The sequence below is a fragment of the Lepisosteus oculatus genome, chromosome 9 (genome assembly GCF_040954835.1).
Source record: "Lepisosteus oculatus isolate fLepOcu1 chromosome 9, fLepOcu1.hap2, whole genome shotgun sequence".
Lineage (NCBI taxonomy): Eukaryota > Metazoa > Chordata > Actinopteri > Semionotiformes > Lepisosteidae > Lepisosteus > Lepisosteus oculatus.
Window position 1 is genome coordinate 36405041 of NC_090704.1, and position 24835 is coordinate 36429875.

Below are 24835 nucleotides of genomic sequence, written 5' to 3' on the forward strand. Positions count from 1 at the left end.
TTTCTCATTGGCTTGGTTGCATTTTTATTATTTTCAACATTTTAAACATTATCCTTAACAAAGCATAAAAGGGTTCTTGTCAAACACCCATGTACACCAACCTAGATTCATAACAATCTGATGTAGAGGTGTTAGTCTTTCATCCTGTCCAAATTTCCCATTGGCTTTTACCAACCATGGGCTCCTAATAATTCCCATCTATGAATTGGCTTCATCACTCTGTTCTTCTCCCTACTGAGATCTGGTGTGTGGGGACCATACTGGTGCACTATTGCTGCTGTCACATCATCCAGGTGGATGTTGCACATTGGTGGTGGTGGAGCGCCGTCCCCATAACTGTAAAGCACTTTGAGTGGAATGTCCAGAAAAGCGCTACAGTATATAAGTGTAAGGAATTATTATGATGTTCAAATCAATTAAAACCTATCAAAAGGTGTTTGTGTACCATACTGTTAGCCAGTATAAATCTGAAAAGATACTGAACTTTTTTGCCAGTCGATTGTAATCAGTGCTCTGTTCTTCGCCACACGTTGCAATTTTCAATCTAGTATTACAATCTCTCCTCTGTCTCAAATTGTACACTTTCTTCATATAATTGATGCATTTAATGTTTTGCATTTCATTCTTCAGGGTCAAAAAAGTATCCTTAGCAACATGATGAAGGGTGTTTTTAACAGGGTAATGACCCTAAACATACAGCCAAACTAAAACAAACTACGGCAGAAATATTTTTTGAGAACTATTTACTTGTGTTACTTTGTATCCGTAAAACAAAAAAAAATCTCAGATTCTAGCTTCCTTTACCACGGTTTCTATATATAATGAGGTATGTTTGATATCCTTGATCAGATTCCTCTTCTCTTTGAAGAAACAGGTCCAGAAAAGCTTTCTTAATTTTAACCAGGTTAACCTTTCAGACTATACAGCTGATGGGACATCCTGTAGTTCAAGAACTATTCAACAGAATATCTGGGTTTAATAAAAGAATCTTCCTGTACCTGAGGGATACAGATCAACAGAATGTTTTTTGTTAGATTTAAATACACAGTTGAGTATTTTCTCTTCTTGCATGTTCTGTCACAGCCAGCAGAGGGAGGCATAAAGACACTTCCAAGCCTGACAAATATTCAGATCAAATGCAGGACAAAGTAGCTAAAGATACAGTACATCACATTTTAAGTGAAGGATTTTGTTTTTTAACGACAGTGTTTTCAAAGCATGCAAAACTTTGTGTGCAAGTATCACCATTAAAGCAAACCCAAAGGGATCAGTTGGATGATTAAAGACCCTAAGCACATACTGTATCTGAAAACAAAAGTACACTGATCTTACAACTATAAAATAATGGCATATGCAAAAGAATTGACAAATCCTGTCCACAGTGGGAATAGCCAGTCACAGGGTATGGACCATAATTCTTTATCTGTAAAGCAACAGATAGCAGACCAGGCCTATTTTTTTTTTGGCATACTGCAGTAATGGGAAATTAGCTTATCTTATTCAGGTGAGGTAATAAGAAGCATGATTGTACAAGCTTGTCCCTGGTGCTTTACCAGAGGCACCAAGACACTTGACTAATGTGTTACTTCAGAACAGAGACTGAAGAGCATATAGGTTTCCCAGGTCTGAACCCTACTGAGCATGAGCAGGGTACTGTTGGAATGCAGTTCACTGCTGTCAACTACCTATGACGCATACACAGCTTTTTCCTGTATTTGTGGTTCAATTTTTTTTACACAAAGGCCTGTGATTGTCTACTGAGTAAGTGGCATGACATATTACAGATGTAACAAATTACCAAGAAAAGTTTTAAACGACTAAACAAGTTATTAATTTCATGTACCGTTAGGGTTTTCTTTTTGCTTTAATTCTGGGAAAGCTCTTTGGAATGAATTACAAGAATTGAACTCACAAACTCCGGGTGGTAAGACAAAAATCCTAACCACTTCCCTATTACATGCTTGTTTTAGGGAGAATGAGACTAATAGGTGTTATTCTTAGTGCATGAACTGCCATATTATTATAGGTATGTTCTAATATTTTGATAGAAATTGAAAAGGAAAAACAGATGTTTTTGACATGGACTGGACTCCCCTGTACCCCGGACATAGCTGGCAGTGAAAAAGCAGATTACAATCTTAAAAGTGCTTTAAGGGCCCTCATAGGTTAGGCTACATGACTTGGGAATCGTATCCAAGTTATCACAATCTTATTTTATAAAGAATTATCTTTTGTTTCTTTATGTTGAAAAGTCCTAAATTTAATTTCCACAATTCTGCATTTGTGTTTGAAAAATTCTACATTCTTCAGTCAGTTAATTTTTTTTTACCAGAGCAGAAACATGAATTCTCTCCTTTCTCACATTGTGTCTTGCTTTTTCAAATGGCATATACAGTAGTCTGGATTGAGATTATCTGAATATCTAGATCACAGGGGTCTGGAATATCATTTGCTCTATAAACCCCCCAAAAATGACAACCATCAAAAGCTACAGTCATGGAAGGTAGGAAACGTTTCAGATTTTATTCTGAACTGTCCCACATCTTCTGTAATAGAAGAACATTTCATGTGAAGAAGAAAAAAAGATCAGTTCCAACACTTAATTTCCTGTTGGACTGGTTATACTTTTCCATTCAAAACATGATTAAAGACAGCGGTGAGAATGATTGAAAACGGGGATAAAAATCACATACTTTAAAAACTGAATCTGAATACTTTTTCCCTTCATATGGTGGTGCAAATACTTCATACAACATGTTTATTGTATGGAGTATTTGCACCACTTATTAAAACTGGTTTGTAGATTATGCATATCCCCTGCTGCAGCCATAAGACATTCCCCTGTTATGAAGAGTCTGTCAGAAATGGGGAAAAGCACATACAGGCATGATCAAATATCCTTATACGTATAGTGCCTACCACATAAAACACCATAAATGAGTTAATTGTTGTTTAAAAATTTTATTAATGTACATATGTAGTTTAATAAGCAATATTTATTAAACTAATCAGTGTAAACAGTGTAAAACATCAATTCAGAAGTCCAGTCAATTTGTCTAAACATGCAGACAGCCAGTGGGATATACCCACTATAAACCTGATCTCTTAATATTTGAGAAGCTTATCAAGTAAAGGCTTGGTTGGTACCTGCATGAAGGACAGGCATTCTTCATTTGAAGTGCCAGGTTTCTCTCTACAGTTATCAGTTAAGACATCTCGCAGGTCACTGGTAGAGCTCACGAATGTGTTACTTTTGTGCCAAATCATCCAAGGCATTATGTTATCCCAGCCGAACACATTCATTATTGTGCATTATTTCTTTATCATATAATAACTTAGAATGGTCCCATATATTTATTTGCTTGGTCACATGCAAAGATATCTATGGATTCCACACTCAAAAATCATATCAATAAGCCAGGTCTTGGAACTGTGGAAATCACAACAATTCTTGAAGTTAAGAAGAGCATAAGTTTTCTGTAGCTGCAACATGGTTAAAAAATACATGTTAAGGGTGAAAGTAAAACAACCAGCTTCCTCTGGGTAGAATGGGAGATCAGCCTGAATCTGTGCCAAGCTGGATGTGGAAATTCCAGTTCCAAATCAAAGACTTCATGGCTGAGGCATGTGCATAATTGTATTCTCTATGCTTCATTGCAAAGAAAACAGTGATATGAAAGGGAATTTCCAAATGAAATGGAGTTAAAGCTGGGCACATGATAGTTTGAGGGGATTCACAATGATTTTTCCCCTGAAAGGCATTTCAGACTACGGTATAAAGAATGTTTAGAAATCCTGCTATTAGAATATTCCCTTCCTTTACTTTCTCTTTCAATCTGTGCCTTATTAATATTTCTATATCTAAACCACATCAGATTATGTGGCCAGAGCTTATTCTGGTTTCCATGATGTGAAGCAGACTAGGAGAACCCATGACTTCGCCCATCACAGGGATCACCCCCCAGCAACGCTGCACCCCACTTATACAACTGGGTGAACTGGAGTACTGGGATACCTGAAAGTACCTCACTTAATGTACAACAGCAGCACATGCAGTGCAGACTCAAACTCACAACCCATCCCTATATTCAAACTCCTTGTTATCAGTTTGCTTCCTTAAAATACTCAGAAGACTACAGTATATTTGAGATTAACAAACTACTTCCAATAAACAGTGACTGAAATAAACTAGTTTAAAAAATGCAACAGGATAGCAATATATTCTATACATGTGTAGGTTTTTCATAGGCTCATCACCATTTTAAGTGATATCTGACAGATAATATTTTGCAGAGATTCATTTAAACCTGTGTCTAACCATCTCCATGGGTGTGTCTTTTTTCTTACAAGCACTGTGCTCAGAAAAAAGGGATTAATGACATATTAATGTGAGTCTTTGTTTCAGAATATTGTCTACTTCAATCAAATACTAGAAAACACATAGTTTCACTGCAATTAGTGCATACATGTGTATATAATCCATCATGCATGTTTGTTTAGTAGCCCTACAATGTATTTTACCTGATAAACCTTAGAGGTTACCATAGTTAAAGTGTACTTCTAAATGTCTATAGTAGGAATACTCATTTTTGTTTTTATTTTTTCTCTTATATTCCATGGAAATGAAGTGGTACATGATATTTGAATGCAAACCATCACATATACAGTACTGTTACAGAATGGTGGGAATAGTTTTGGACACTGAATAACCGATACTGGATGGACAAAGTTTTACAAACTAGAGATTCACTTTTAGTGATTATGTTTAGGCAATACTATGAAATATTACTTGGATTAAAAAAAACAACTTAGGTACAGTACCCAATTCCAACATAATGACAGTTAGTCAGTTAGTCCTTATTTAATAATAGGTCAATTAAATACCTTTTTTATTTTTAACGTTTTCATATGTTGTTTCGTGGTTCTTGTTGACTCTAGGTTTTCCACCTCACATTCCACATGCATGAGCTTCTGAATGGGAATGTCTAGAAGTCAGTGCTAGGTTACAAATAATTGGCAGAATCACTAAAACAAATGTTTTACTAAGACAAGCCAAAGTCTCAGCTGTTTTCATGTAACAGTTACGTTGTATACCAGTTATTTTCTTTGGAAACCTTTTCACATTCAAAAGAAACATTTAGACTTAGTTTTGAGCAATATCTCTTAAATTAGCATCCTCAAAGACATTTTGTGACTTATTTTTGTTGTGCTTACCAAGAAACAAACATTTGGCAAGGTGGTAAAACATTTTTTTAAATGTGCTGTTTCACTGAATGTCTTTAGCTATTGTAAGTATTGTGGTGTTTAATCCAGAAAATGGTAGGACTGGCCAAAGAATTTAACTGAATGACCTCTAAGCTTACATTAGGATCTGTATCGGCAGTCTCAGTCTCGTGAGCAACAATGCAGACTTCAACAGAGTCTCTGGGCTGGACTCTGACTCCAGTGTCAAGTTGTGTAGGGTAGGGTGGTCTTCTCCAGCAGGAATACCTCATGCCCTGGCTAGTTTCAGCATCTCTGCAACATCCAACAGTTTCTCTCGGGGCTTGCCAGCTTCCTTCCCCTTCATTATCTCTGCAGCATCTATCTTTTCCCATCCGGTGAATGACACTGGAGACACACCTGAAATCGAGATTCACCTAACTTAGTAAAAAAGTGGAAGAAACCTCCAAGGATTAAAATACTGTGTGGTGTTGCAGAAATCTGTACTTCTTGTTTCCATTAATCCATTTAATTAACTTGTCTATTATCCTCTCTCCAGTTAATCCCCACTTCCACTGTTTTTGCCACAGAAGCAGCTGAGATGGACAGTGTGGTCAAAGTGTACAAGGAGAGTGTTTCCACTGTAGCTCAGATATAATATTCTGCTGGTGCAGTTGAATCATCTCTTGTACCAAGCAAGGATAAAACAGTACTGGCTGGACGTGTAAATGTCGAAATTCTTTAAAAAACCCAGTTACAGTACATAGAATGAAGCAAGACAGGAAACTAAAGCAATCCTGAATAAAAAAAAAAATTGAAACCATAGGCAGTTAGAAAGTTTGTAAGCAATTACATTTTTAAAAAGTTGAATCTCATTGTATGAGAGGTGAAAGGTCATCTCTGCCATCTCTGGACTTTAGTCTCTGGAGTTAGTTACCTACACCATTTTGAAACAGTGGCAGAAATCTAAGTGCAAAATGATATTCTAGAGTCCCAAAGCCCTGTGTTTGATACTATTACTAGATCAAAATAGGTGAAGAAAGGAAAGAAAAAGACTAGAATTGCCAGCAGTTCTGAAGGTTTTCAAGCAAGTACCATGGTTATGAAATATTGAAGCAATGTGGCAGTAAGATTGCTATTGAATATGTTAGTTTCAAAGACAGAATTTTACCAGAACAATAATAATTATTTGCAAGTAAAGAATGTGTCATACTTAAATCATAGAAAACATGATTTCTCTGGCTTCTGCTAATTTTCTGGATAAGCATGGCAGGGCCGTTAAAAAAATATCATTATGTGGCATTACACTTTGGGTTATGCTGAAAAGAAATAACAGTAACTTTTAAATGACAGCACAAAATTAATATTCTTTTACCAACTAAAATTTTACCATCCCTAAGCCATACATTAAATCTAATGTTCAATGTTATGGAAATCACATTGAGTTTTACAAAGTTTATTATAATGCGGTTTTTAAAGTGCATTAAGATACATAATGCTTCTGTGTAATACCTTGCTGCTCCAACACGGCTTTTACAAACACGTAACCAGGCTTGGCACTGGTGGTGTCCAGCTGCCCAGACTCTAAGTCCTGCAACACAGAGCGCGCCGTGTCAAAGCTGTCATTCATGGTGGTGGCGATCACACCTGTAGGGCCCCTCTTCACCCAACCGCTGCAGTAAAGACCTTGAGAAGAAATTTTCAAGTTGTTAGAAGCAACGTGTGGTGACCACAAATCCTATTAAACACACAGACCCGAGAAAACGTTTACACTCTGTTAGCCAATCTATCTTCCTCATGCTTAAGGAGACACCATTTATATTATATTACAGGTTTATGTCCTGATTTCTCCTGTAACTGTCCTTCATGGCCTGATTTCTCTCCAGCACTGTTCTACAGTATACTGTATCTCCCCAAGATTGCATCAGGAAAGACAGAAATAAACACAGCAGTGTAAAAATGAAAATGGCCCATCCACATCTAATCCACGACCTCAAACAAGAACACAAATGTAATATAAAATAACTGAAACAGAGCTGCCTCAGATATTTGAATGATGATATAAAAAAATCAATTTTTGTCAAAGTTCAACTTTGCAGAAAATAGTTAATTTAACAAAAAAATCAGTGGCACTTGCTGACTTCTGTCCTCTTAGACAAACAGATAATAATCATCTAATCCACTCCCCTTATCCAGCATCATCTCTCAGGAGTTTTTAGGGGAACTGTCTTGAAAACTTCATCTTGTGAGACCACAGTACACCATGCAAGGATTATCCTACCCTGTGTTTGAGGGAAAGATTAACTAAATTCAGATTCCTAGAGTGAAGTAGAGCTGGGATGCCAGTAGGTGACATACTTTCCTCTGGGCCAAAAACAAAACACCTATTACTGAAACCACAGGTATAGACGATACTGCCTTATAGGAAATTTCATGCATGAGAAATAAACTAAGGTACACAATATTTGGTATCTTGAGTGGTCTCTTGGAAATATTCAAAACAATAAGTATAAGCACCAACCACAGTGCCCTGTCTTAAATTCTAGTTGTTTCTCATGTGGTCCACCTACATGTAAATCTCTCCCAACTTAAATGAGGTCTAATCTATCACTATTCTGCCTTATCAAACCAGAAGTTTGCATGGTATGCAAAGAAGATAGAAAGGGTAGGCAACCCTCATTTTCAAACACCAGGTTCCAGCAGGTTTTAGAAAAACCTTTCAGATAAAATCTGAGAAACACCTGGAGAACATACTGTAGGTGATTTGACTTCCTTGCCCTCCCTCACCTGGTGCCTGGTTCACTCTCCCCATTGTGTTGGGTATCACTGCCTGCTTGTAGTCAAAGGGTACAGCTGGGTCAATAGGAAGGCTCTGGTAACCAATGCTGTTGATAATTAGGCCACAGTTCACATCTTCCCGCCCTTCTGTGGGTGTTACCCTGGCACTGTCTCCTGAGCCCTGTAGAGAGGAAAAAAGAACAGTGAGGAACGAGCCAAGGGAGGATGTTTTCAAGTCTTCCTGAGCTGAATAATATTCTTCTGATCTACTTGACTGCAGCATTTCACTATAGCCACTACCTAACCCCCACATGGATCCTGTTAATTACCAATGAAATAAAGAACCTGGCTGCAACCCTCCTTTCAAAATGAGTTTTCTCAACCAGACATACACATACTGCTTATTTTTGAGTTGCATTTAATCCTTTAATTTAAAGCTAAAGTTACATTTGCTGCTTGTTATATACTTAAGGCAAACACTTTGAGACTTTGAAAAGATGAAGTGCCTGTTGGATCACAAACTTAGAATGTAACTTGTAACTTATTGTCGTCTCACAAAAAAATAGTAAACACGTGAAAATATCCTAATTCTGCTTTCCTTGCACAATTACGTATACATGACTAAAACAATCTTCAAGTTTACAGATACATATAATTCACACAATGAAATGAATCCATGAAATGCTCATGTCTTAAGTAGTCTAGTGCCTGGCTCTTGCTTGCAAACTTTCGCTTTTTCAGTGCACTGCAGGTTCTTTTATCCTTGCACATTAATTTCCTGCTGAACTTCCGTTTAAAAAAACAAAATGGACTCTGCTATGCAAAAGCTCAGGCACACTCAGCCATTTAACAATCTCTAATCCACATTAATCTAAATCTTCTAAAACTGGATCACAACAACTTAACTGTGCATGGAGCGATGCAGCTATTCCTTCACATTTACCAATCAAATCTAAGTGACCCATTGTCTGTTGTTCCTCATTATTTTTGTGGCAGAAGGCACTCCTAAACAACATTACAGGAATTATTTAAAAGAGTAAGAGGACTGACATTTTACGACTTTATTAAAGTAATAGTAAAATAAATTAATACTATAAAATCTCTTATGTAATGCTATTCTCACTTGACAAAACTATTCCTACATTTTGTGTAACAGAAGGGAAGATTTTTTAGAACAAAAACTGTGGCTACCATTTGGAAAACTTTGAAATAAAATATCAATAGCTACACTCCTGTTAGCTGTTTTTATATATCCAGTGTTAAATTTCAATCATTGACAATAAGGTAGCCGAAGTTCCTTAATTGCTGATCAATCAGCTCAGAATTTCTCCTGAAGTATCAGAATATAAAATCAGTTATAAAATAAATAACTGTCTGATTCTCTGACTCTCCAGTGACCTCCTGCCATTTGACACAATCACATAAATTTGGTATACTGCACATTTAATTCACTTAAACATGCACATGCATACCTGCGAAAAATAACAAAACACTTTACAGAAAGTAACTTCACCTTCTAACCTTTTAATCTGAACCTTGAATGCCTTGTAAAATTGACATTTTTACTGGTGTTTAAAAAAGTTTTGACTGTCCCATTTGGTATAACAAATCCTCTGTTGAGAGGTGTAAAACTGATGAAAATACAGAATTAGTGCACAAAGTTCTATTGTTATACTGCATAAAATGTGGATTATGTAGTTCTTCAATGTTATGATGCAACTCAATGTTTACCCTTTTTTGAATGAAATGAATGCATTCGCATGTCATTGTCCAATTCATGCAGGAGGTTTCGTGGTTTCTTCAACATTAACACATTTACATAAAACCCAGACCTAACTCTCACCTAGTCTGCAACCTGTATATGAAAACTGAGACTTTCATATATGCACCTAAGCTGCTACTTGCTGAGTGTGCAATGCAGCTTAGCTGCTCTTGTTATAGCCAGATAACGCTGATCTCACCTCCAGCCTGTTGACAGCCAGGCGGATGCCTACTGCTCTTGCACCATTCGCCTTGGCCAGGATCTCCACAGGGCTGCGCAGGAACTTGAACCCCCAGCAACGGGAGGCCGCGGCCTGTCTCTCTGCCTCCTTCCCCACAGGCTTCTCCATGGCTGCCTTCAGCAACAGTTCACTCAGTCTCTTTCTGGGCCTGGGCAAGTCTGCAGGAAAAACAGGAGAGTCAGAGCCCATCCAGAATTAAGACCAAGATTTAGCTGGCAGCCATCTCACCCTGCAACTCACAATTGACAACCCACTGAAGCTAAGCAGGTGTGAGCCTGGTTAGTACATGGATGTGGGACATCCTGGGAAAAACTAAGGTTGCTGCTGGAAGAAGTGTTAATGGGGCCAGTGGGGGCGCTCACCCTGCAGTCTGTGTGGGTCCTAATGCCCCAGTAGAGTGACGGGGACATTTTACTGTATATTGCCATTATTATCCCTTGATCTCTAGATCTCTTCCTTTCTTAGAAAATACACAAGACAAGTTTCTGTCAGCACTTGAGAGACCTCACAAAAAACAAGGTTGTGGATTTGGTGCTGATGGGCCAGTAGCTGGAATTATCCCTCTTCACCAGTGTTTCCCATTCCTGGTCCTGGAGCATCCCTGCATCTTCTAATTTTCATTCCAACTGAGCTCTCAATCAAGTAAGGTTATGAAGCCCTTAATTGAACCAATTAAATAGATTTTAAATTTCAGCACTTAGGACTCTGTTTGTCATGTTTAAAAATTAAGCAAGTGCCGGTGGAGCCCATTGGTTAAACTCAAACTAGTCACTGGAACTATAAACCTGACAGAAGAGCTAAAGTCCAGCATTTTGCACAGGTTTCATGATGATTTCTAACACCAAACAACTCTGTAAAAACCTAAATAGTTTTAAAACTACAGATAACTAAAGTTCAACCTTAGGTTTTAATGTGCTAAACTAAGAGAGCTCATTTGAAACACAAACTAAAAGATACATTGGCAACTCTATGACTAGGAGTAGGAAACACTGATCTATACCAAATATTCTGAATAAATGTTTGGTATAAATCAGTGAATTAAGTTAAGATCTTAAAAACTATATGGCAAATGAAAGACAGTTAACTAAAGTGATGTTTTGTGCATTTACTGGGACAATTATTAATTGTAGCAGTAAGTCACAAATTATTCTTTGATGGCTATCAGAAAACCGACCTTTCGGGATAACTCAGCAACGCACACACACGGATACTTATACACAACAATACGTTTATTAATATATAAAATGTGCATATAAACATAACAGATCTTAAGACTGAGGGTTAGCAGAATACAAAAGGTATATATTCAATAACGAAGAGTAACAAACCAAGAGGGACATACGTTTAATATATCATTCATTTATACCATTTTGTAAATGAACTTTGATTTGAACTTCTACACTAGATACTCAGTACATACTCAGTACAAGGCAAGTACATCACTCATAGGAATTAAATTGATATCAACTGGGGTTGAGGTAACAATTGAATTCTCGAGCTGTAATGCAGAATATTGAAGACTCATCCAATCTGTGTGAATTCAGATCTCCCGCGGACACAAGGGAACAGCGACAGGCTGTTGCTGTGTCCAATCAGACACAGTGGGAGAAGGAGGGAGAGATTTCTGCTGTGACGCGCTGGCAGTGGGCTCTCTGAAGACCGGCTAGTTACAGTAGTTCTGGCTTAACTAGCAGATTGTGCACATGGAAAGTGACTGCGTGTCCAAGCAAGTCACACTCTTTAGACGGAAAGAAGACCGGTTCGTTCCTAATGTAGTGCTAGTCCTGAATCCTGAGATTCAGCTGTCTACAGTTCCGACCGTAGTTCACTTGTTGATCAGGCGAGCGTTTGCAGTAGGGTACTGGCGGTTCACGAGGCTTGCTGCTGGGCTAACCTCGGGCAGATCCTTTGGTTACATGCGGGCAACCTCCGTTCTCGACTCTTAGAACAAAGTAAAGTCCTGGCACTCAGACACACTGGCTGTCACGTGATTCTCCGAGCTGAATCTGAGAACGTCCTGGAGGAGCCCTTTTCTGGGCCCTGTGCTGCCTGTTTTATCTGGAGGAACTACGGTCGTTCATTGGTTGAATGTTCCGCGGGGATTCGAGACCCACTTGGGGTTACCCTGCCCTACCTGTTCCCGATTGGCTGATCGAGGTGGAGGATGGGTAACCATGCTCTCTGACATTAGGGTTATAAACAACCTGGGATGAGACTCTCCCTTGGAATGTCCCAGACAGTAAGGCGCCAGAGATGACCATTTATTAGAGTGGCTGGAGAATCTCAGCCTTGGGAGTTGTTCCTTATCAGGAAACTCTATAAGGAAACCTTAAATCTGAACCAAATGGAATGGCCTCTCTGTTTCCAGCACCACTGAGATGAGGGAGAGGGGGACTGGCAAGGGAGCACCAAACTTACTGCCTGTATTATTAATAAGCCCCTACAGTGACATGGGTAAAACCAAAAACAGACTGTGAAGTTTAGCAGATCTAAAGTCACCATCAGACTCCACTGCAAAATAAGATCTTGATGGCATTTAAACTTAATGAGTATAGTGACACAATAAAGGTAAAATAAATTAAGGCTAAAATTTAAACCTTAGAGTCAATTTAAATAAGTAAGTTTAGAAGCAAGATTTAAAAACAGCAGACATACTTACTAATATTACTTGAATATTGTGTAAAAAATACCTTACTGGCATACAACAGCTTACTATGGAATTTTTGCAGAAACATTGGTTTTAACATACCATTTTTCTTCCAGGTTAACTTGCCAAATACCACTTTCTTTTTGCTTTCTGGTGCCAGATTAGTCAGTTGGCAGGCGATTTGGGCTCTTATCCATGTGAGTGGAATTAATATCTCAACCTGTACAGTACTATGTATATGAACCAAGCTTTTACATTTGCCCTAGTTTTCATAAATATTTTTTAAATATTTCCTAACTACTGAAATTCAATGTAATTTGAACCTCAGCAACAATAGGCTTGAATTTCCACTCTGACCAAATACTTTATCAACAGCACTACTCTTCCAGCAATTGTTACCATTTCTGATAAGCCCATCATGATAACTTTCATCACTTTATTGTGTTTTTTCCTTTACAAATTCAAACAGAAGAGAAACTTTAAATTTCTAAAATGAAAGTAGCCAAGAACAGCTGCACATTCCTTGCAAGCAGATCAAAGAAAAGTTGATGTAGAAACACAGTAAAATACTGGCTCAGGAAAAGATTTTCCGATCATATGGGAAACCTTGTCAACAAAAAAACAGAGTAAAAAATGTACAGACATTCCTTTATCACTTCAGAGGTGTTGTGTGAACTTGCATTTCCCAAGCAATCTATTAACATCTGAATTTGAATATGATCATCTACAAACAGTATTTTCATTTCATACTATGCTTGGCACTTCTGATCAAAAAGGGAAAAACTGAATTTTGTAATGACTAAGTTCATAACTGCACAAAGCCACATACAGCTAAACCTGTCCTGTTATTGTCATCTATCACAAAATCAGGAATAAAAATAAAAATAATGGTGTCCTGTCCAGGGTGTATCTTGTATCGTTGCTTGCCGGAACAGGCTCTGGCTCCCCTGTGACTGTGAACTGGATGAAGCGGTTATAAAATGAATGGATGAGGTTCCAGACATTTTAATCATGCATATTTGAGGTTATTGCTATCTGGAATGCCCATCAGAAATGCCCATCTGCAAGAAACCGTTCCACTCACATTTAAGTTACTTACTTTAAAGTACTATGACATTTAAAGGTAAAACCGTCACTATCAGTACAACCCACAAGTAGCAGAAATACAATCTAGCAATTGACAATAAAAACAACTGCTGTTGACTTTGTTACATGTCACAACAGGAAATTTAGAAAAGGAAAAATGCTTTCTGAGGTTTAAGTAAATCTGTATGTGTTTCTCCTTCGGCAAAAAATGAAAGTGAGAATTAACACCGATGACACAAGCCAGGTGTTAATGTTTCTGTTTGCTTGCATAAGCAGAGCAGCCCCCTCACCCACAGCCTGGTGTGTATGTGAGGATATCTAGGGCATAAGTAAGTCTAAGACACTAATCTATAGGCATTGTGCCTATAACATAACCCAAGAGTTGGGGTAAGAGGTTACGCACTGGGATAGCATCTCTTTACCATACTATCGTGTTGATCACATGCTTAACATTTTTGTCGCACCTTCAATGACATCTTTGAGCCCTTCGAAATCTGCAGGATCCAGCTGTGGTTTGGAGCCTGGCAACTTGATCATCTCTCTGAGTTCCTGAATAAAACAGTTCCGATTCATTAGTCTATGAGCGAGTGGAAAGATAAAAAACTCAGACATGCAGGCATAGTAAAATTTCTTAACTGTATGTCATTGTTGTAATTCGCACAATAATTTCACGCAAACAATGGCTCTGCTATTAGAACACACACAAATTACTCTGAATATAACATTAAAATGAATTAAGAGATTTTCAGATCCTATCAGGGATCTCCATGCTATGATTTAGTCGTCTTTACAATACCCGAGGTACATTAAAAAAAAAACAAACGAAAAACCAACAGGATATACATTTCAGTGTGTAGACTCTACATCAGTTAGAGTATCCTTCAAAGAGTGGAATATAAATTGAGTTACTTTGAGAAAAAACACTGGTTGCTACAAATATTAATTGAGCATATGGACCTTATGTTTGGGGGTATCTCTAGTAAACATGATGAGATGAAAAACAGCACTGGTTCATGTGAGGCTCTTTTTTTCCTCCAATTATACAATTGAGCTAATATACAGTAATTACATCTGGTAACAAGCCTGAGATGAACCATGTTTCTGCTGTGTAGGAATCCACTGAAGCAAATACTAATCCTGTAGTACGGGGCTTTAATCCATTTTTGAACAAGGAGCTGTGGGTTGTAATAAAAATCAGCACTGGAGACACAGAAATCCAATGAATTTTAATACCTCACGAGCCTGAAATATGTGGTACGTGTCTGATCCAACAGTAAATCATTAGCCCATAACAGCCAAAATTTAGCTTTGTCAAAATAACCTAAACTGATTCCTTGAAATCTGGTGAGAAATCCCTTTTATGTGCTAAAGGTTGTTGCACAGCAACAATGTAACAGCCCAGCTTACCTTGATTGTGCAGGCTACCTGTAGGGGGCCCCTTCTTCCCACAATCAGCACCCTCTGTATTTTACTGGCTGCAATTGCCTCCAGGGAGCTCTCTGTGATGTCAGTTTTCTGCACAGAGATCACACTGTCAGTCAGTGGAGGAGAGATGCCTTAAACCCAGGAAAAAAGTAGAAGAAAAAAGTATGGTGATCTGATGAAGTGACAGCTATCCTACAGGGCAACAGTAGGCTCGTTTATCACAGTTGCAAAATAACTGAAATAGAAACACAAGGGACTTCAACAAATGTGTATAGTCATTAATATAAAAATATTAATAATTAACAAATTAAACAATTAGACTCTAAAAAGATCATAATAAATTGAGAAGACCATGATCAGCGTGTCAGATTGTTAAAAAAGATATAAACAAAAGTTATATTCCTCTAACTGATGAAAAAACATTTTCAGCTCTCTCCTTCACTTCTGTATAGATCTGAAGGAAGTTCCAATTTACTCTTTTTCTACTTTTCAGTGAAAAATTTAATTCTAGTTTTTATTTATGAAGATGTGACCTTATTTTCTTCTCTAAAGCAAAAGTAAAGCCAATCGTCTGCTCAAGTTAAAAAAAAAACTGAAAGAAAGTACATTTGACGTTTTATTCAGGCAATTCTTGTTCTTCTACTACGGTTTCTGTATGATAAAACAAGTCTGTCTAATAATGTCTTAATGTGTCACTGCAGAAAAGGACTACAAGGCCTTCACCCCTTCTCAGTTTCCTCTGCCAGCACTTGGGCAGATGGTATCAGTAGGTGGATGGACCACTAAGCGCTTTACATTAGTAAAACAGAATTTGAAAGAATATCTTGCTTGTGATACAAGTCTTCCATTCTTATATGGCTGTGATATCAGATACATCATACATCAAAAGCATATTTACACACCCACATAGAATGTTGCATTGCACAATGTATGGTTGGCCTCTAGGCAAAGGCAGTTTATGGCGGTTTTATGGGGAATTTCTCAAGTTTTAAAAGGAAACCAGACAGCTGCTGCAGATAAATCATATCAGGAGTAACTCTGATAAACGAAGGTGCACAGAATTCCTCACAGGTCATTTCCCAAAACATCCTGTGTGCTGCTTTTAATGGTTTTCCATGACACTACAGAGATTTCACGTCACGTCTTACAACACATTATCTGTCATCCATCTTAGGTTAATAATTTAATTGTCTGATCAGGCTGGAACAAAAGTTCAGGAAATGAGGGCCCTGCTGTAATCTAACAGGAAACTAACTGTTGTCCTGCTATGCAAAACTGACAATCTTAATGAGAATACCCATAAAATAAGTCTCATGTCAACCAACAGGTTCTTACAACAAAGACTTATTAAAAAAAAAAGCAGACAAGCATTACAGAATGTAAAGCGTTCTGGCATAATCAACTAAGATAAAAACATCATCCTTGTAAATAAAAAGTGACCTTGGTCACCAATAGTTTACAAAGCACAATTACAATCTAGGTCAGAGGTCAAAGGCCTTTCAGAAAGGGCCTGCCAAGAGTTAGCGCCTGCAACTTGTTTTTTTAAAAGTCAATAGTCTTATATTAAGATATAAAATTAATAATTTATACCCACAATACACATTCATATTCTTATCATTTAGTGTCATCCCTGCCTTGCTTTCCCTTGCTGAGTTCTCCTATATCTGGCTCATAACTTGACATTTTAACCTCACAGTGCTCAGTTGTTAATTATTAAAGAACTGGGATCGCATGTGAAAATACTGAAGTATGTTGATCCAAATGTTGAGAGCAGTGAAAATGCCACTTTCTTCAAAGTCAAATTTCACTGGCAGGGACTCCCAACAGGTCATGACAGACACTGTGATCCCAAACCTAAGTTCCATAAGCCTGAGCAATATAATTCAATTAGCTGCATTTCAAAATCCTCAACAGCCATCCCCAGAAACACTGAAAAAACCATAGGTATCAAAGCAGTCTGGTTTAATCAGATAAGAATATGTTGGACCAAAATGTTCCGAAATCTCATATAAAATTCTGTTGCCAGTTCTCACATGTACAGGGTACACGCCAAAATCACATGGAACAAATCCATATTCACCTCCCCAAAAGGGCTGAAATGAGCAAATATCTAATTTTGCTTTCTTTGTGATCACCATTTCATGATATATGTTTGACTTTACACTTGAGTGTGAAAAATGTTATCAGTGGTGTGGATTGGGAGCTTTTCTGTGAAAAAATAGGCAAGCCTTGCTAAAAATAATGCAGCAAATAAACCAAATGAATGTTTTTTTCTCCACCAAAGATCTTTCACTGGGAAGCATGATATAGAGAATTACAGAATAGCCAAGCATAGTTTCTATATTTTACTTAATTTCTTATTATATGTCTACTTATTAGACATTTATTTCACATTCTGTTAAAAACTCTCTTTGCGTACAAATAATGGCATCCATGCTGTAGATTGCTGACCTCTGATCTAGACGATAATCTCACAAGGAAATGAGAGTTGACCTATAAAGAGCTGATGTAATTACAGTTATATAAAGATAATAGGAGCACGGAACTTAGAAACTGTCTAAAAATGTTGTGCAAAATGTAAGTTTTGTACAATTACATTAGACAATTACATTAAAGCATTTGGGGATCCTCACCAATAAGAAAAGACATTTTGTATTATAATAATTATCTTACAAAAGTTCTTAAATATGTAAGATTTCCTAAAGACCTCAAGGTCACATTTTTAGGGAAATATATAGTATTGTACCACACTTAAATGTTGCCTTAGAGAACTAAACAAACTTCATGAACTGATTTTAATTCTTGCCACCTCACATTATTTCAGACTTCATTGTCACTGAGCTGGTGAAACCTGATTGTATCAGCTGAAAGCATTTCAGTTTCAAGTACAGCACTATATGTTCAGGAACATGTAACAAAATAGCTCTTTAGACCTTAGTGCAATAAAAATATAATAATTAACACATTCCTTTTTAATAGCCATTTGCTCTTATCGTTGAACATTTAACCGAGTTTCACCGAGTGTCTGAAGTCTCCAGTCTTCATCAGCATTATTAAATCTTGAAAGATTATGAATTGCTGGGTACTACGGAATGGGAGTTTATTGATAATCAAAATGTAACAGCAGTACTGCAATCTTTGTTTTTAAAACAGCTGCTTATTACATATTGTAGGTCCACTTGAGAAATATTTTACACAGAAAATCCCTAGTGACCGTAATTTGTAATATTCTAACTGCTTATAGTTTGAAAGATATAGTACTACTTATTCATCTCCATTTTTAGATAAGGTGTGTACAATTGTTTTTCATTGTTTACAATTTGATAAGGTTTTAGTTTTGAGTTGAAGCAGCAGTTAAATGTAAGAGTATCTTCAGTATGCCATTACTCAAAACTGCATGTAATGCTTTTTAATTGGAATCTGCTCTTTCTCTTATTAAGATGTACCAATTTGATAATATCAATTTATAAGTTACTTGGTTCAGTAACTTATAAATTGACTGTTCACTGTTAATCACTGTTAGGGGCTGTGCATGAATTCCTGTAGATGTAGACTTACAGAACCATCTTCCATTTTTCACACGTGATACACACATCATCTACAAATATCTTGTTCTCTCATTGAGAATTTCACTGAACAATTCCCCTGCTGATACACCCCGACTGTCTGTTTGGAGTCCCAGTAAGAGCTCTGTTCGGGCATTAAAAGAAAAAGTGTCACCTTGAGAAGCTCCACGGGAGACAGCAGTATCCGAGCCACATCCAGAGCTACGTTTCCTTGCCCCAGAATTACGGCTGTCTCACTGCTGAGGTCAGGCTCCAGCTGAAAAGACCCACAAAAAATCACCAACAAAGATAAGGCTCAAGGATGAAAGGTCTTTCCAGCACTGACAAATCTAGAGGTCTTTCTGTCAAGGCTGAGGAAAAAAAATGTGACTTAAATTTTAAATGCCTGCAGGTTAAGAAGCAAACTAACTCAGCCTAAAACCAAACATATTGAGGAAAGATTAAAGCACTCACTTAGTATAGAAAACAGTAGTGTACATTATTAGTAATTAATAGACCTATACCTAAGGCTACACCTTACACATCTGGTACACATTTTGAAGATTTACAGGGAGATAAATTGTTTAAAACAATGATTGGAGCAAGTAATGAACCAGACTCACTGATTTATTTTCGGGTAGCCCATTGTACCAGCCCACAAAATCCTTAGCAGAGTAAACCCCAGGCAGGCCTTCTCCTGGTATCCCCAGACTCCTGTTTCCTTCAGCTCCATAACTCTGTGGGGACACATACAGTCACGAGCACCAGCACACTAAAAGAACAGAGGCTTACTTTTCTGACCACCTTATCCACATATTATGAAAAAAAGGAGGACACTTAAATAAAAAAATGCTTTCAGAGAAATTAATTTCTACACAACTTAGTACAGAAAGACTGAGTGGACCTCTTGAGCACTAGGTAAGACTATCCCTTTTCTCTAATTTATTTTTGAAAAATACACACATATTTTCTAGACGCTTCTTGCAATTCAGGGTCAAGTGGGAGCTGAAGCCTATCCCAGCAAGCAACGGGGACAAGGTGGGATACACCCTGGGTAAGATGCCTGTCCATTACAGGGCAGACAGACACAAACACTCACACCAGGTCCAGCTCTCCCAGAAGCTAAGTAACCTACCAGTATGTTTTTGGACTTTGGGAAGAAACCTGAGCACCTGGAGGAAACCCAAGTGAACACAGGGAGACCTTAATTATTAAATTATAAAAAACAATTTCCTTAAAATTGTTAAATATGTCAGATGTATTCTAAGACAGATTTATTCTTTATCCATCCAACTGTATTTGAAGTGTGATTTTACAATTTTGTCAGTGCCGTATTTTAATTTTTTTTGTTGTTGACTTTTTATAAGCATCAGCACTATCGGCATGCTATGGTGACCCTCTATCCTCCTACCATACACTAAAAAGTTGCTGCTTTATCAAACTAAACTGCTTTCACTGGCTGAAAAATTGAATGAAATAAAACCCTCTGTCGATTCACACAGCAGCACTAACATTATAAAGTTCTATGTCTAAAACATACTATCACAGAGCCAAAGCAGCAGTCATGTCGACTGGGCGAAACTGGGTTGGGTTACGTGGGAAAACATTTTATGACAGTCTGCAGCATGGCAAATGGGAATGTCACAAAATGGGAGATTCACTAAACAAGATAGTTACAGAAGACCAAGGAAGGCGAAGGAGAGCAGTGAGTAGTGCAAGTGGGTGGCCTGATGTCAAGAATTTGGTAAGAACCACCAATCACACATCCATGTGTGTGAGAGTTTGGATTTCTCTGTGCAGGCAGAGAGGATTCACATGTTCAGTGCAGTATCTGTAAAAGCAAGATTAAATCCCCTCACAGAACTACCACTTTGCCTTAACATCTAAAAATGGACAGGAGTCAACCATGTTTCTGAACAGGGCACAGTTGAACAGAGTGGAGTTCAGATAGGAAGAGACTTGGTACGTAATATAATTGTTTGTTAACAAAATAAGTTCTGCACTGGCCATCTCTAACAATCAATTTCATGTATGTAGGAAAATGGTAGTACATTTTTTGTGCCTTAGACAGAAAGAGGTGAAACAACAGAGAAAGTGTAGGCTTGATCAAAAAATCATATTGTGAAAGAATCAAAACACTATGAAATAAGTAATTGTTGACTGATTTCAGTTGCACAGCTGTGAATTAAATCCTTTGTAGGCTGCAATATACAATGCTAGGCACAAAATAAAAAAATAATAGTACAGCAGCTTTACATGTTTCAGATGCAAATATACTAAAAATAAAGCAAACCAGTTTTTAAAAATGTAGCATAGTACTAGCTTGCATAAATATCTGCAGATCATAAGACAAATGGACCAAACAGCAATGTAATGAGTCACCTCCTTTTTCCCCATGGAATGAAAATGGACTCACCAGTATGACAGCATGATATGCCCGTTTCAGCAAGTCCACTGTGATATCAGAGCCCACGGTCACATTCCCATAGAAACTGCAGCGCTCATGATGGGCTGTCTGAGTGAAGGTGTTGATCACATTCTGTACGACAAAGTGTAGAAAATGGGTTAATGGGTTGCAGAAACAAGCATAAAACCCTGGCAAATAATCTTGCCAAAAGTGACAAATGTCACAGATTTCTTTCCAAGATCAGTTCAGTACTTACAGTTAGTCAGGTGCTGTAGAAAATGACAAAACAAAACAAACTGCGATAAACACAAACAATGGTTTCCAAACACTTTTCCATGCTTTTAAGCACAAAACCACAGCTAACCAATGCTTTTATCATTTAAACAGAAGACAATTTGACTAGTAAAATATGTTGTGATACCGATTAAAAAACCACCCACTTTTTCCTCTGCACAAGGCCACAGAACAAGCAATGGAGAAACTGCACAATAATTACTGGTAACAGGAAGATATGGCTCACTATGGATTCCCTACCAGATTTCATTACTCTAACTAGAGGTTAGCTATGCAAAACTGCAAGTAGTTACAGTTACTAATTAATTTCAAAGAATGCAAATGACTACAGTTACAATTTTTGGAAATGAATGGAAGTGGTGTGAAGCTTTTCCTCTTCCTCTTCCTCTGCAAGAGCTACCATTTTAATTTAAAACAGTGAATTTGCAACACTTCCTTCTTGTATTTGTATCACATTAAAAAAAACTGCTTAATTTACAGAACTTCATATTCCTCAAACAAAATGTGATCTGTTAATATTTCCCTTCAGTACCCGTCTAAACAGAGCTACTATAGTTCCATACTACTGAAAACATAATATTTGGGGTATAATAAGACTTCATTTTTTGGCAAATAATCAGTTTGTGGCATAACCTGGACCAGATATCTATAGGATGTTTAGCATATCCTGCAATGTATGCAGCATTTGGCTACATAAACAAATCAACATTGCTGGAAATCGATTATACCTGGTTTTTAACCTTTGCAAAAACTCTGGGATTACAAAACATTTACAAATTCATATTTGCTACAGACGTGACTTATTGAGATATCTGGGCAACATTTAACAGATTCTCTTAGTGATTAATTTATGACCAGCTGAGGTTCTACAGAACATTAGCAAAACCACCTAACCAGAAAGATCTGTAAGTTAACCAGTAATGTTCTTAAAATAGGAGTTGAAAAATCCTTTATAAATAAATAAAACAGCATTAAGCAGAGATCAAGCATTCATATACAGTGCCGTGAAAATGTATTTGCTCTATTATTGCATATTTGTCACACTGGATGTTTTCAAAATAAGTGAGGTTTATATCGAGCAGGTCTGGCTGTAATCAAGCCTGGCTGTGTTCAATCAGCTGGCTCTAAATTATCTCTTAAATTGGGTTGATTTAACTAGGGGGCAAATACTATTTCACAAAGTGCCGGATGGTGTTGGATAACTTTGTTCATTAAATAAATGAAATAAGCAAAAAAAAGGTGTTATTTGTTCACTCAGCTTCCCTTTATCTAATATTAGATTTTGGTTAACAACCAGAAAACAGTGTTAAACATTTGCATTAACAGAGGAAATCAGTAAGGGGGCAAATACTTTTTCAGGGCACTGTATAATGCTTGGTACTTCGTGTAACAAGGCCACGGTATTGCTGTCTCGGCTTATTTGTATTTTTTTACTTTTAAATAGGGTGACACGGAGGCATAGCTGTAAGCATTGCTGTTTCGAAGCGTTGGAGGCCTGGTTTTGCATAGGTTTCCTCGGGGTGCCCTGGTTTCCTCCCATAGCCCAAAGACATGCTTTTAGGCTAACTTATTTCCAGGAAAATTGACCCAGTGTGAGTGCGTGTTGTGTCTGTACAGTATGTGTCACGGTGTTTCCTGCCCGTTGCTTACCAGGAGAGGCTCCGGCTCCCCTGCGACCCTGAATTGGAATAAAGCAGTTAGCTAATCATAACTTTTTAAACATCTTGATTTCAGCACCAGTTGAACAGCTAGTTTGATCATTTATTTTAATCCGGTTACTAAAGCCATCGTTGCTTCAGATTAGTATTTTCAGATGTGCAAGATTTACAGAAAGAGGATTTGCACATTCCTTTATTTATGGAACAAGTGAAGGTTTATTCCATGCTGAAAAGAGAAGAAAAGAAATGCAATGTTTTGGCTGTGGGGCCTTCTCGTTGTGTTTTTTTCTTTTCAGCATGGAATAAATCTTTACTTGTTCCTTTGCAGGCTACGCATGCTGACACAGCGACCTGCTTGAATTCATTTATAACTGGTTTCACAGAATCCTCTTTATTCTAATCTGTACCGAGTGTTAGATTTGTCAGATAAAAAAACAAAAGCAAAACATTAGAAAATAATCCAAGTATTTGGATCAGGTCCTGTGACAACAGATGTGCTTTGTGATTTTGCAACATCCTTATTTCTTTTATACAGGGAAAAAATAATAATCCCCTCTGTGATTTAGCACTTTAAACTCTCGAATGTTACACCAGAAACTCAGTCCTATTCCTGTTTCTGCCATATCTTATCCAAAATGGACAAAAGGAAAAGAACAGAATGTGACAATTTTAATACCCAAATGACGTGCTGTAAAGCATCTGCAGATTTCAGAGATGAGTTCTGCGGGAACGCAACACTTTAGAGAGAAATGACAGATGGTATGAGTTATGTTTAATCTTACAGCATAACAATGGTAACATTGGCTAATTTTCCCTCTGCTGACTCAAACAATGTTAAGAAACTAGACATATTTAGAATGAAAGGTACTTACTATAGAAGACCTTTCTAAAAAACACTACACTCTTCTGAGTAAGTGCCGATTTGGCAAAGAGCTGGCATTTAACCAATGGTAAGAGGCATTTAAACACTCAGGTAGACTAACAAACAGGTGACAGGTAACAAAAAGCGTGTGAGAGGGAAACAAAAAGATTACACATGTTACTTTTCTATTGTTTGAATGCACAACATCAGTGCATTTAAAAGTTTATTATTCTAAAAATTGTTAAACTGACCAAGATTCTTATTTTCTTAAAAACATTTTCATGTTTTTCATGTTTCATGTTTTTCATTTCCCAAATGTATTCCTGTCCATTGATCTTGTATATTATAAACAATACCACATGCATCAAGAATGCACTGTTCTGTAATGTCCTGTGGGGTATAGTATTTCTACCAATATGGATTATTATGACACAGCTATATTAACATTTTTGGACCAGCTAATGACTAGATAAGATAAGATCACTTTACTGGCCATATACATTTTCTTGTATTAGGAATTTGTCTTTTTCGCATACCCCAACTTGCTCTCCATGAGACACACAGACAGGGAGAGAAGCTTGGGGTCAGAGTGCTGGGTCAGCCATTCATACGGCGCCCCTGGAGCAGTTGGGGTTAAGGGCCTTGCTCAGGGGCCCAACGTAGGATTCCTCTGCCGGCTATGCGGGATACGAACTGGCAACCTTCCAGCCTTAGCCACAGAGACACCGCACCGTCACTATAGAAGGATGTCTCGCTCAAGTCAACTGCTTAGTGGCTCCACTATGCTTAGAGATCTATGCAGTTAACAGACTATAGGTTAGGTTGGGGGGTTCTGTAGAGTGTCCTCTACAACTATGCACCAATAAGAATTTTGTCACAAAAGCAGAACTGGGGCACTGAGGTGTCCCAAGTTGTTTATAACAGAAGC

General features: G+C 37.6%; 1 protein-coding gene across 4 annotated transcripts in view; it reads right to left on the reverse strand.

The window, feature by feature from the left end:
• Positions 1 to 2945: 2945 nt before the first annotated feature.
• fdxr (ferredoxin reductase) overlaps positions 2946 to 24835 on the reverse strand; it is a 29564-nt gene continuing 7674 nt past the window's right edge. For all 4 annotated transcript variants that reach the window (XM_069194486.1, XM_015356056.2, XM_015356055.2 and 1 more), the window contains 9 exons: positions 21103 to 21225; positions 19310 to 19423; positions 18862 to 18963; positions 15124 to 15231; positions 14181 to 14265; positions 9942 to 10141; positions 7990 to 8161; positions 6715 to 6888; positions 2946 to 5622 (listed from right to left, as the gene is read on the reverse strand). In XM_069194486.1, coding sequence (XP_069050587.1) covers positions 5492 to 5622; positions 6715 to 6888; positions 7990 to 8161; positions 9942 to 10141; positions 14181 to 14265; positions 15124 to 15231; positions 18862 to 18963; positions 19310 to 19423; positions 21103 to 21225 — 1209 coding nt within the window. In that variant the 3' untranslated portion in view covers positions 2946 to 5491. The remainder of the gene's footprint in view (positions 5623 to 6714; positions 6889 to 7989; positions 8162 to 9941; positions 10142 to 14180; positions 14266 to 15123; positions 15232 to 18861; positions 18964 to 19309; positions 19424 to 21102; positions 21226 to 24835) is intronic.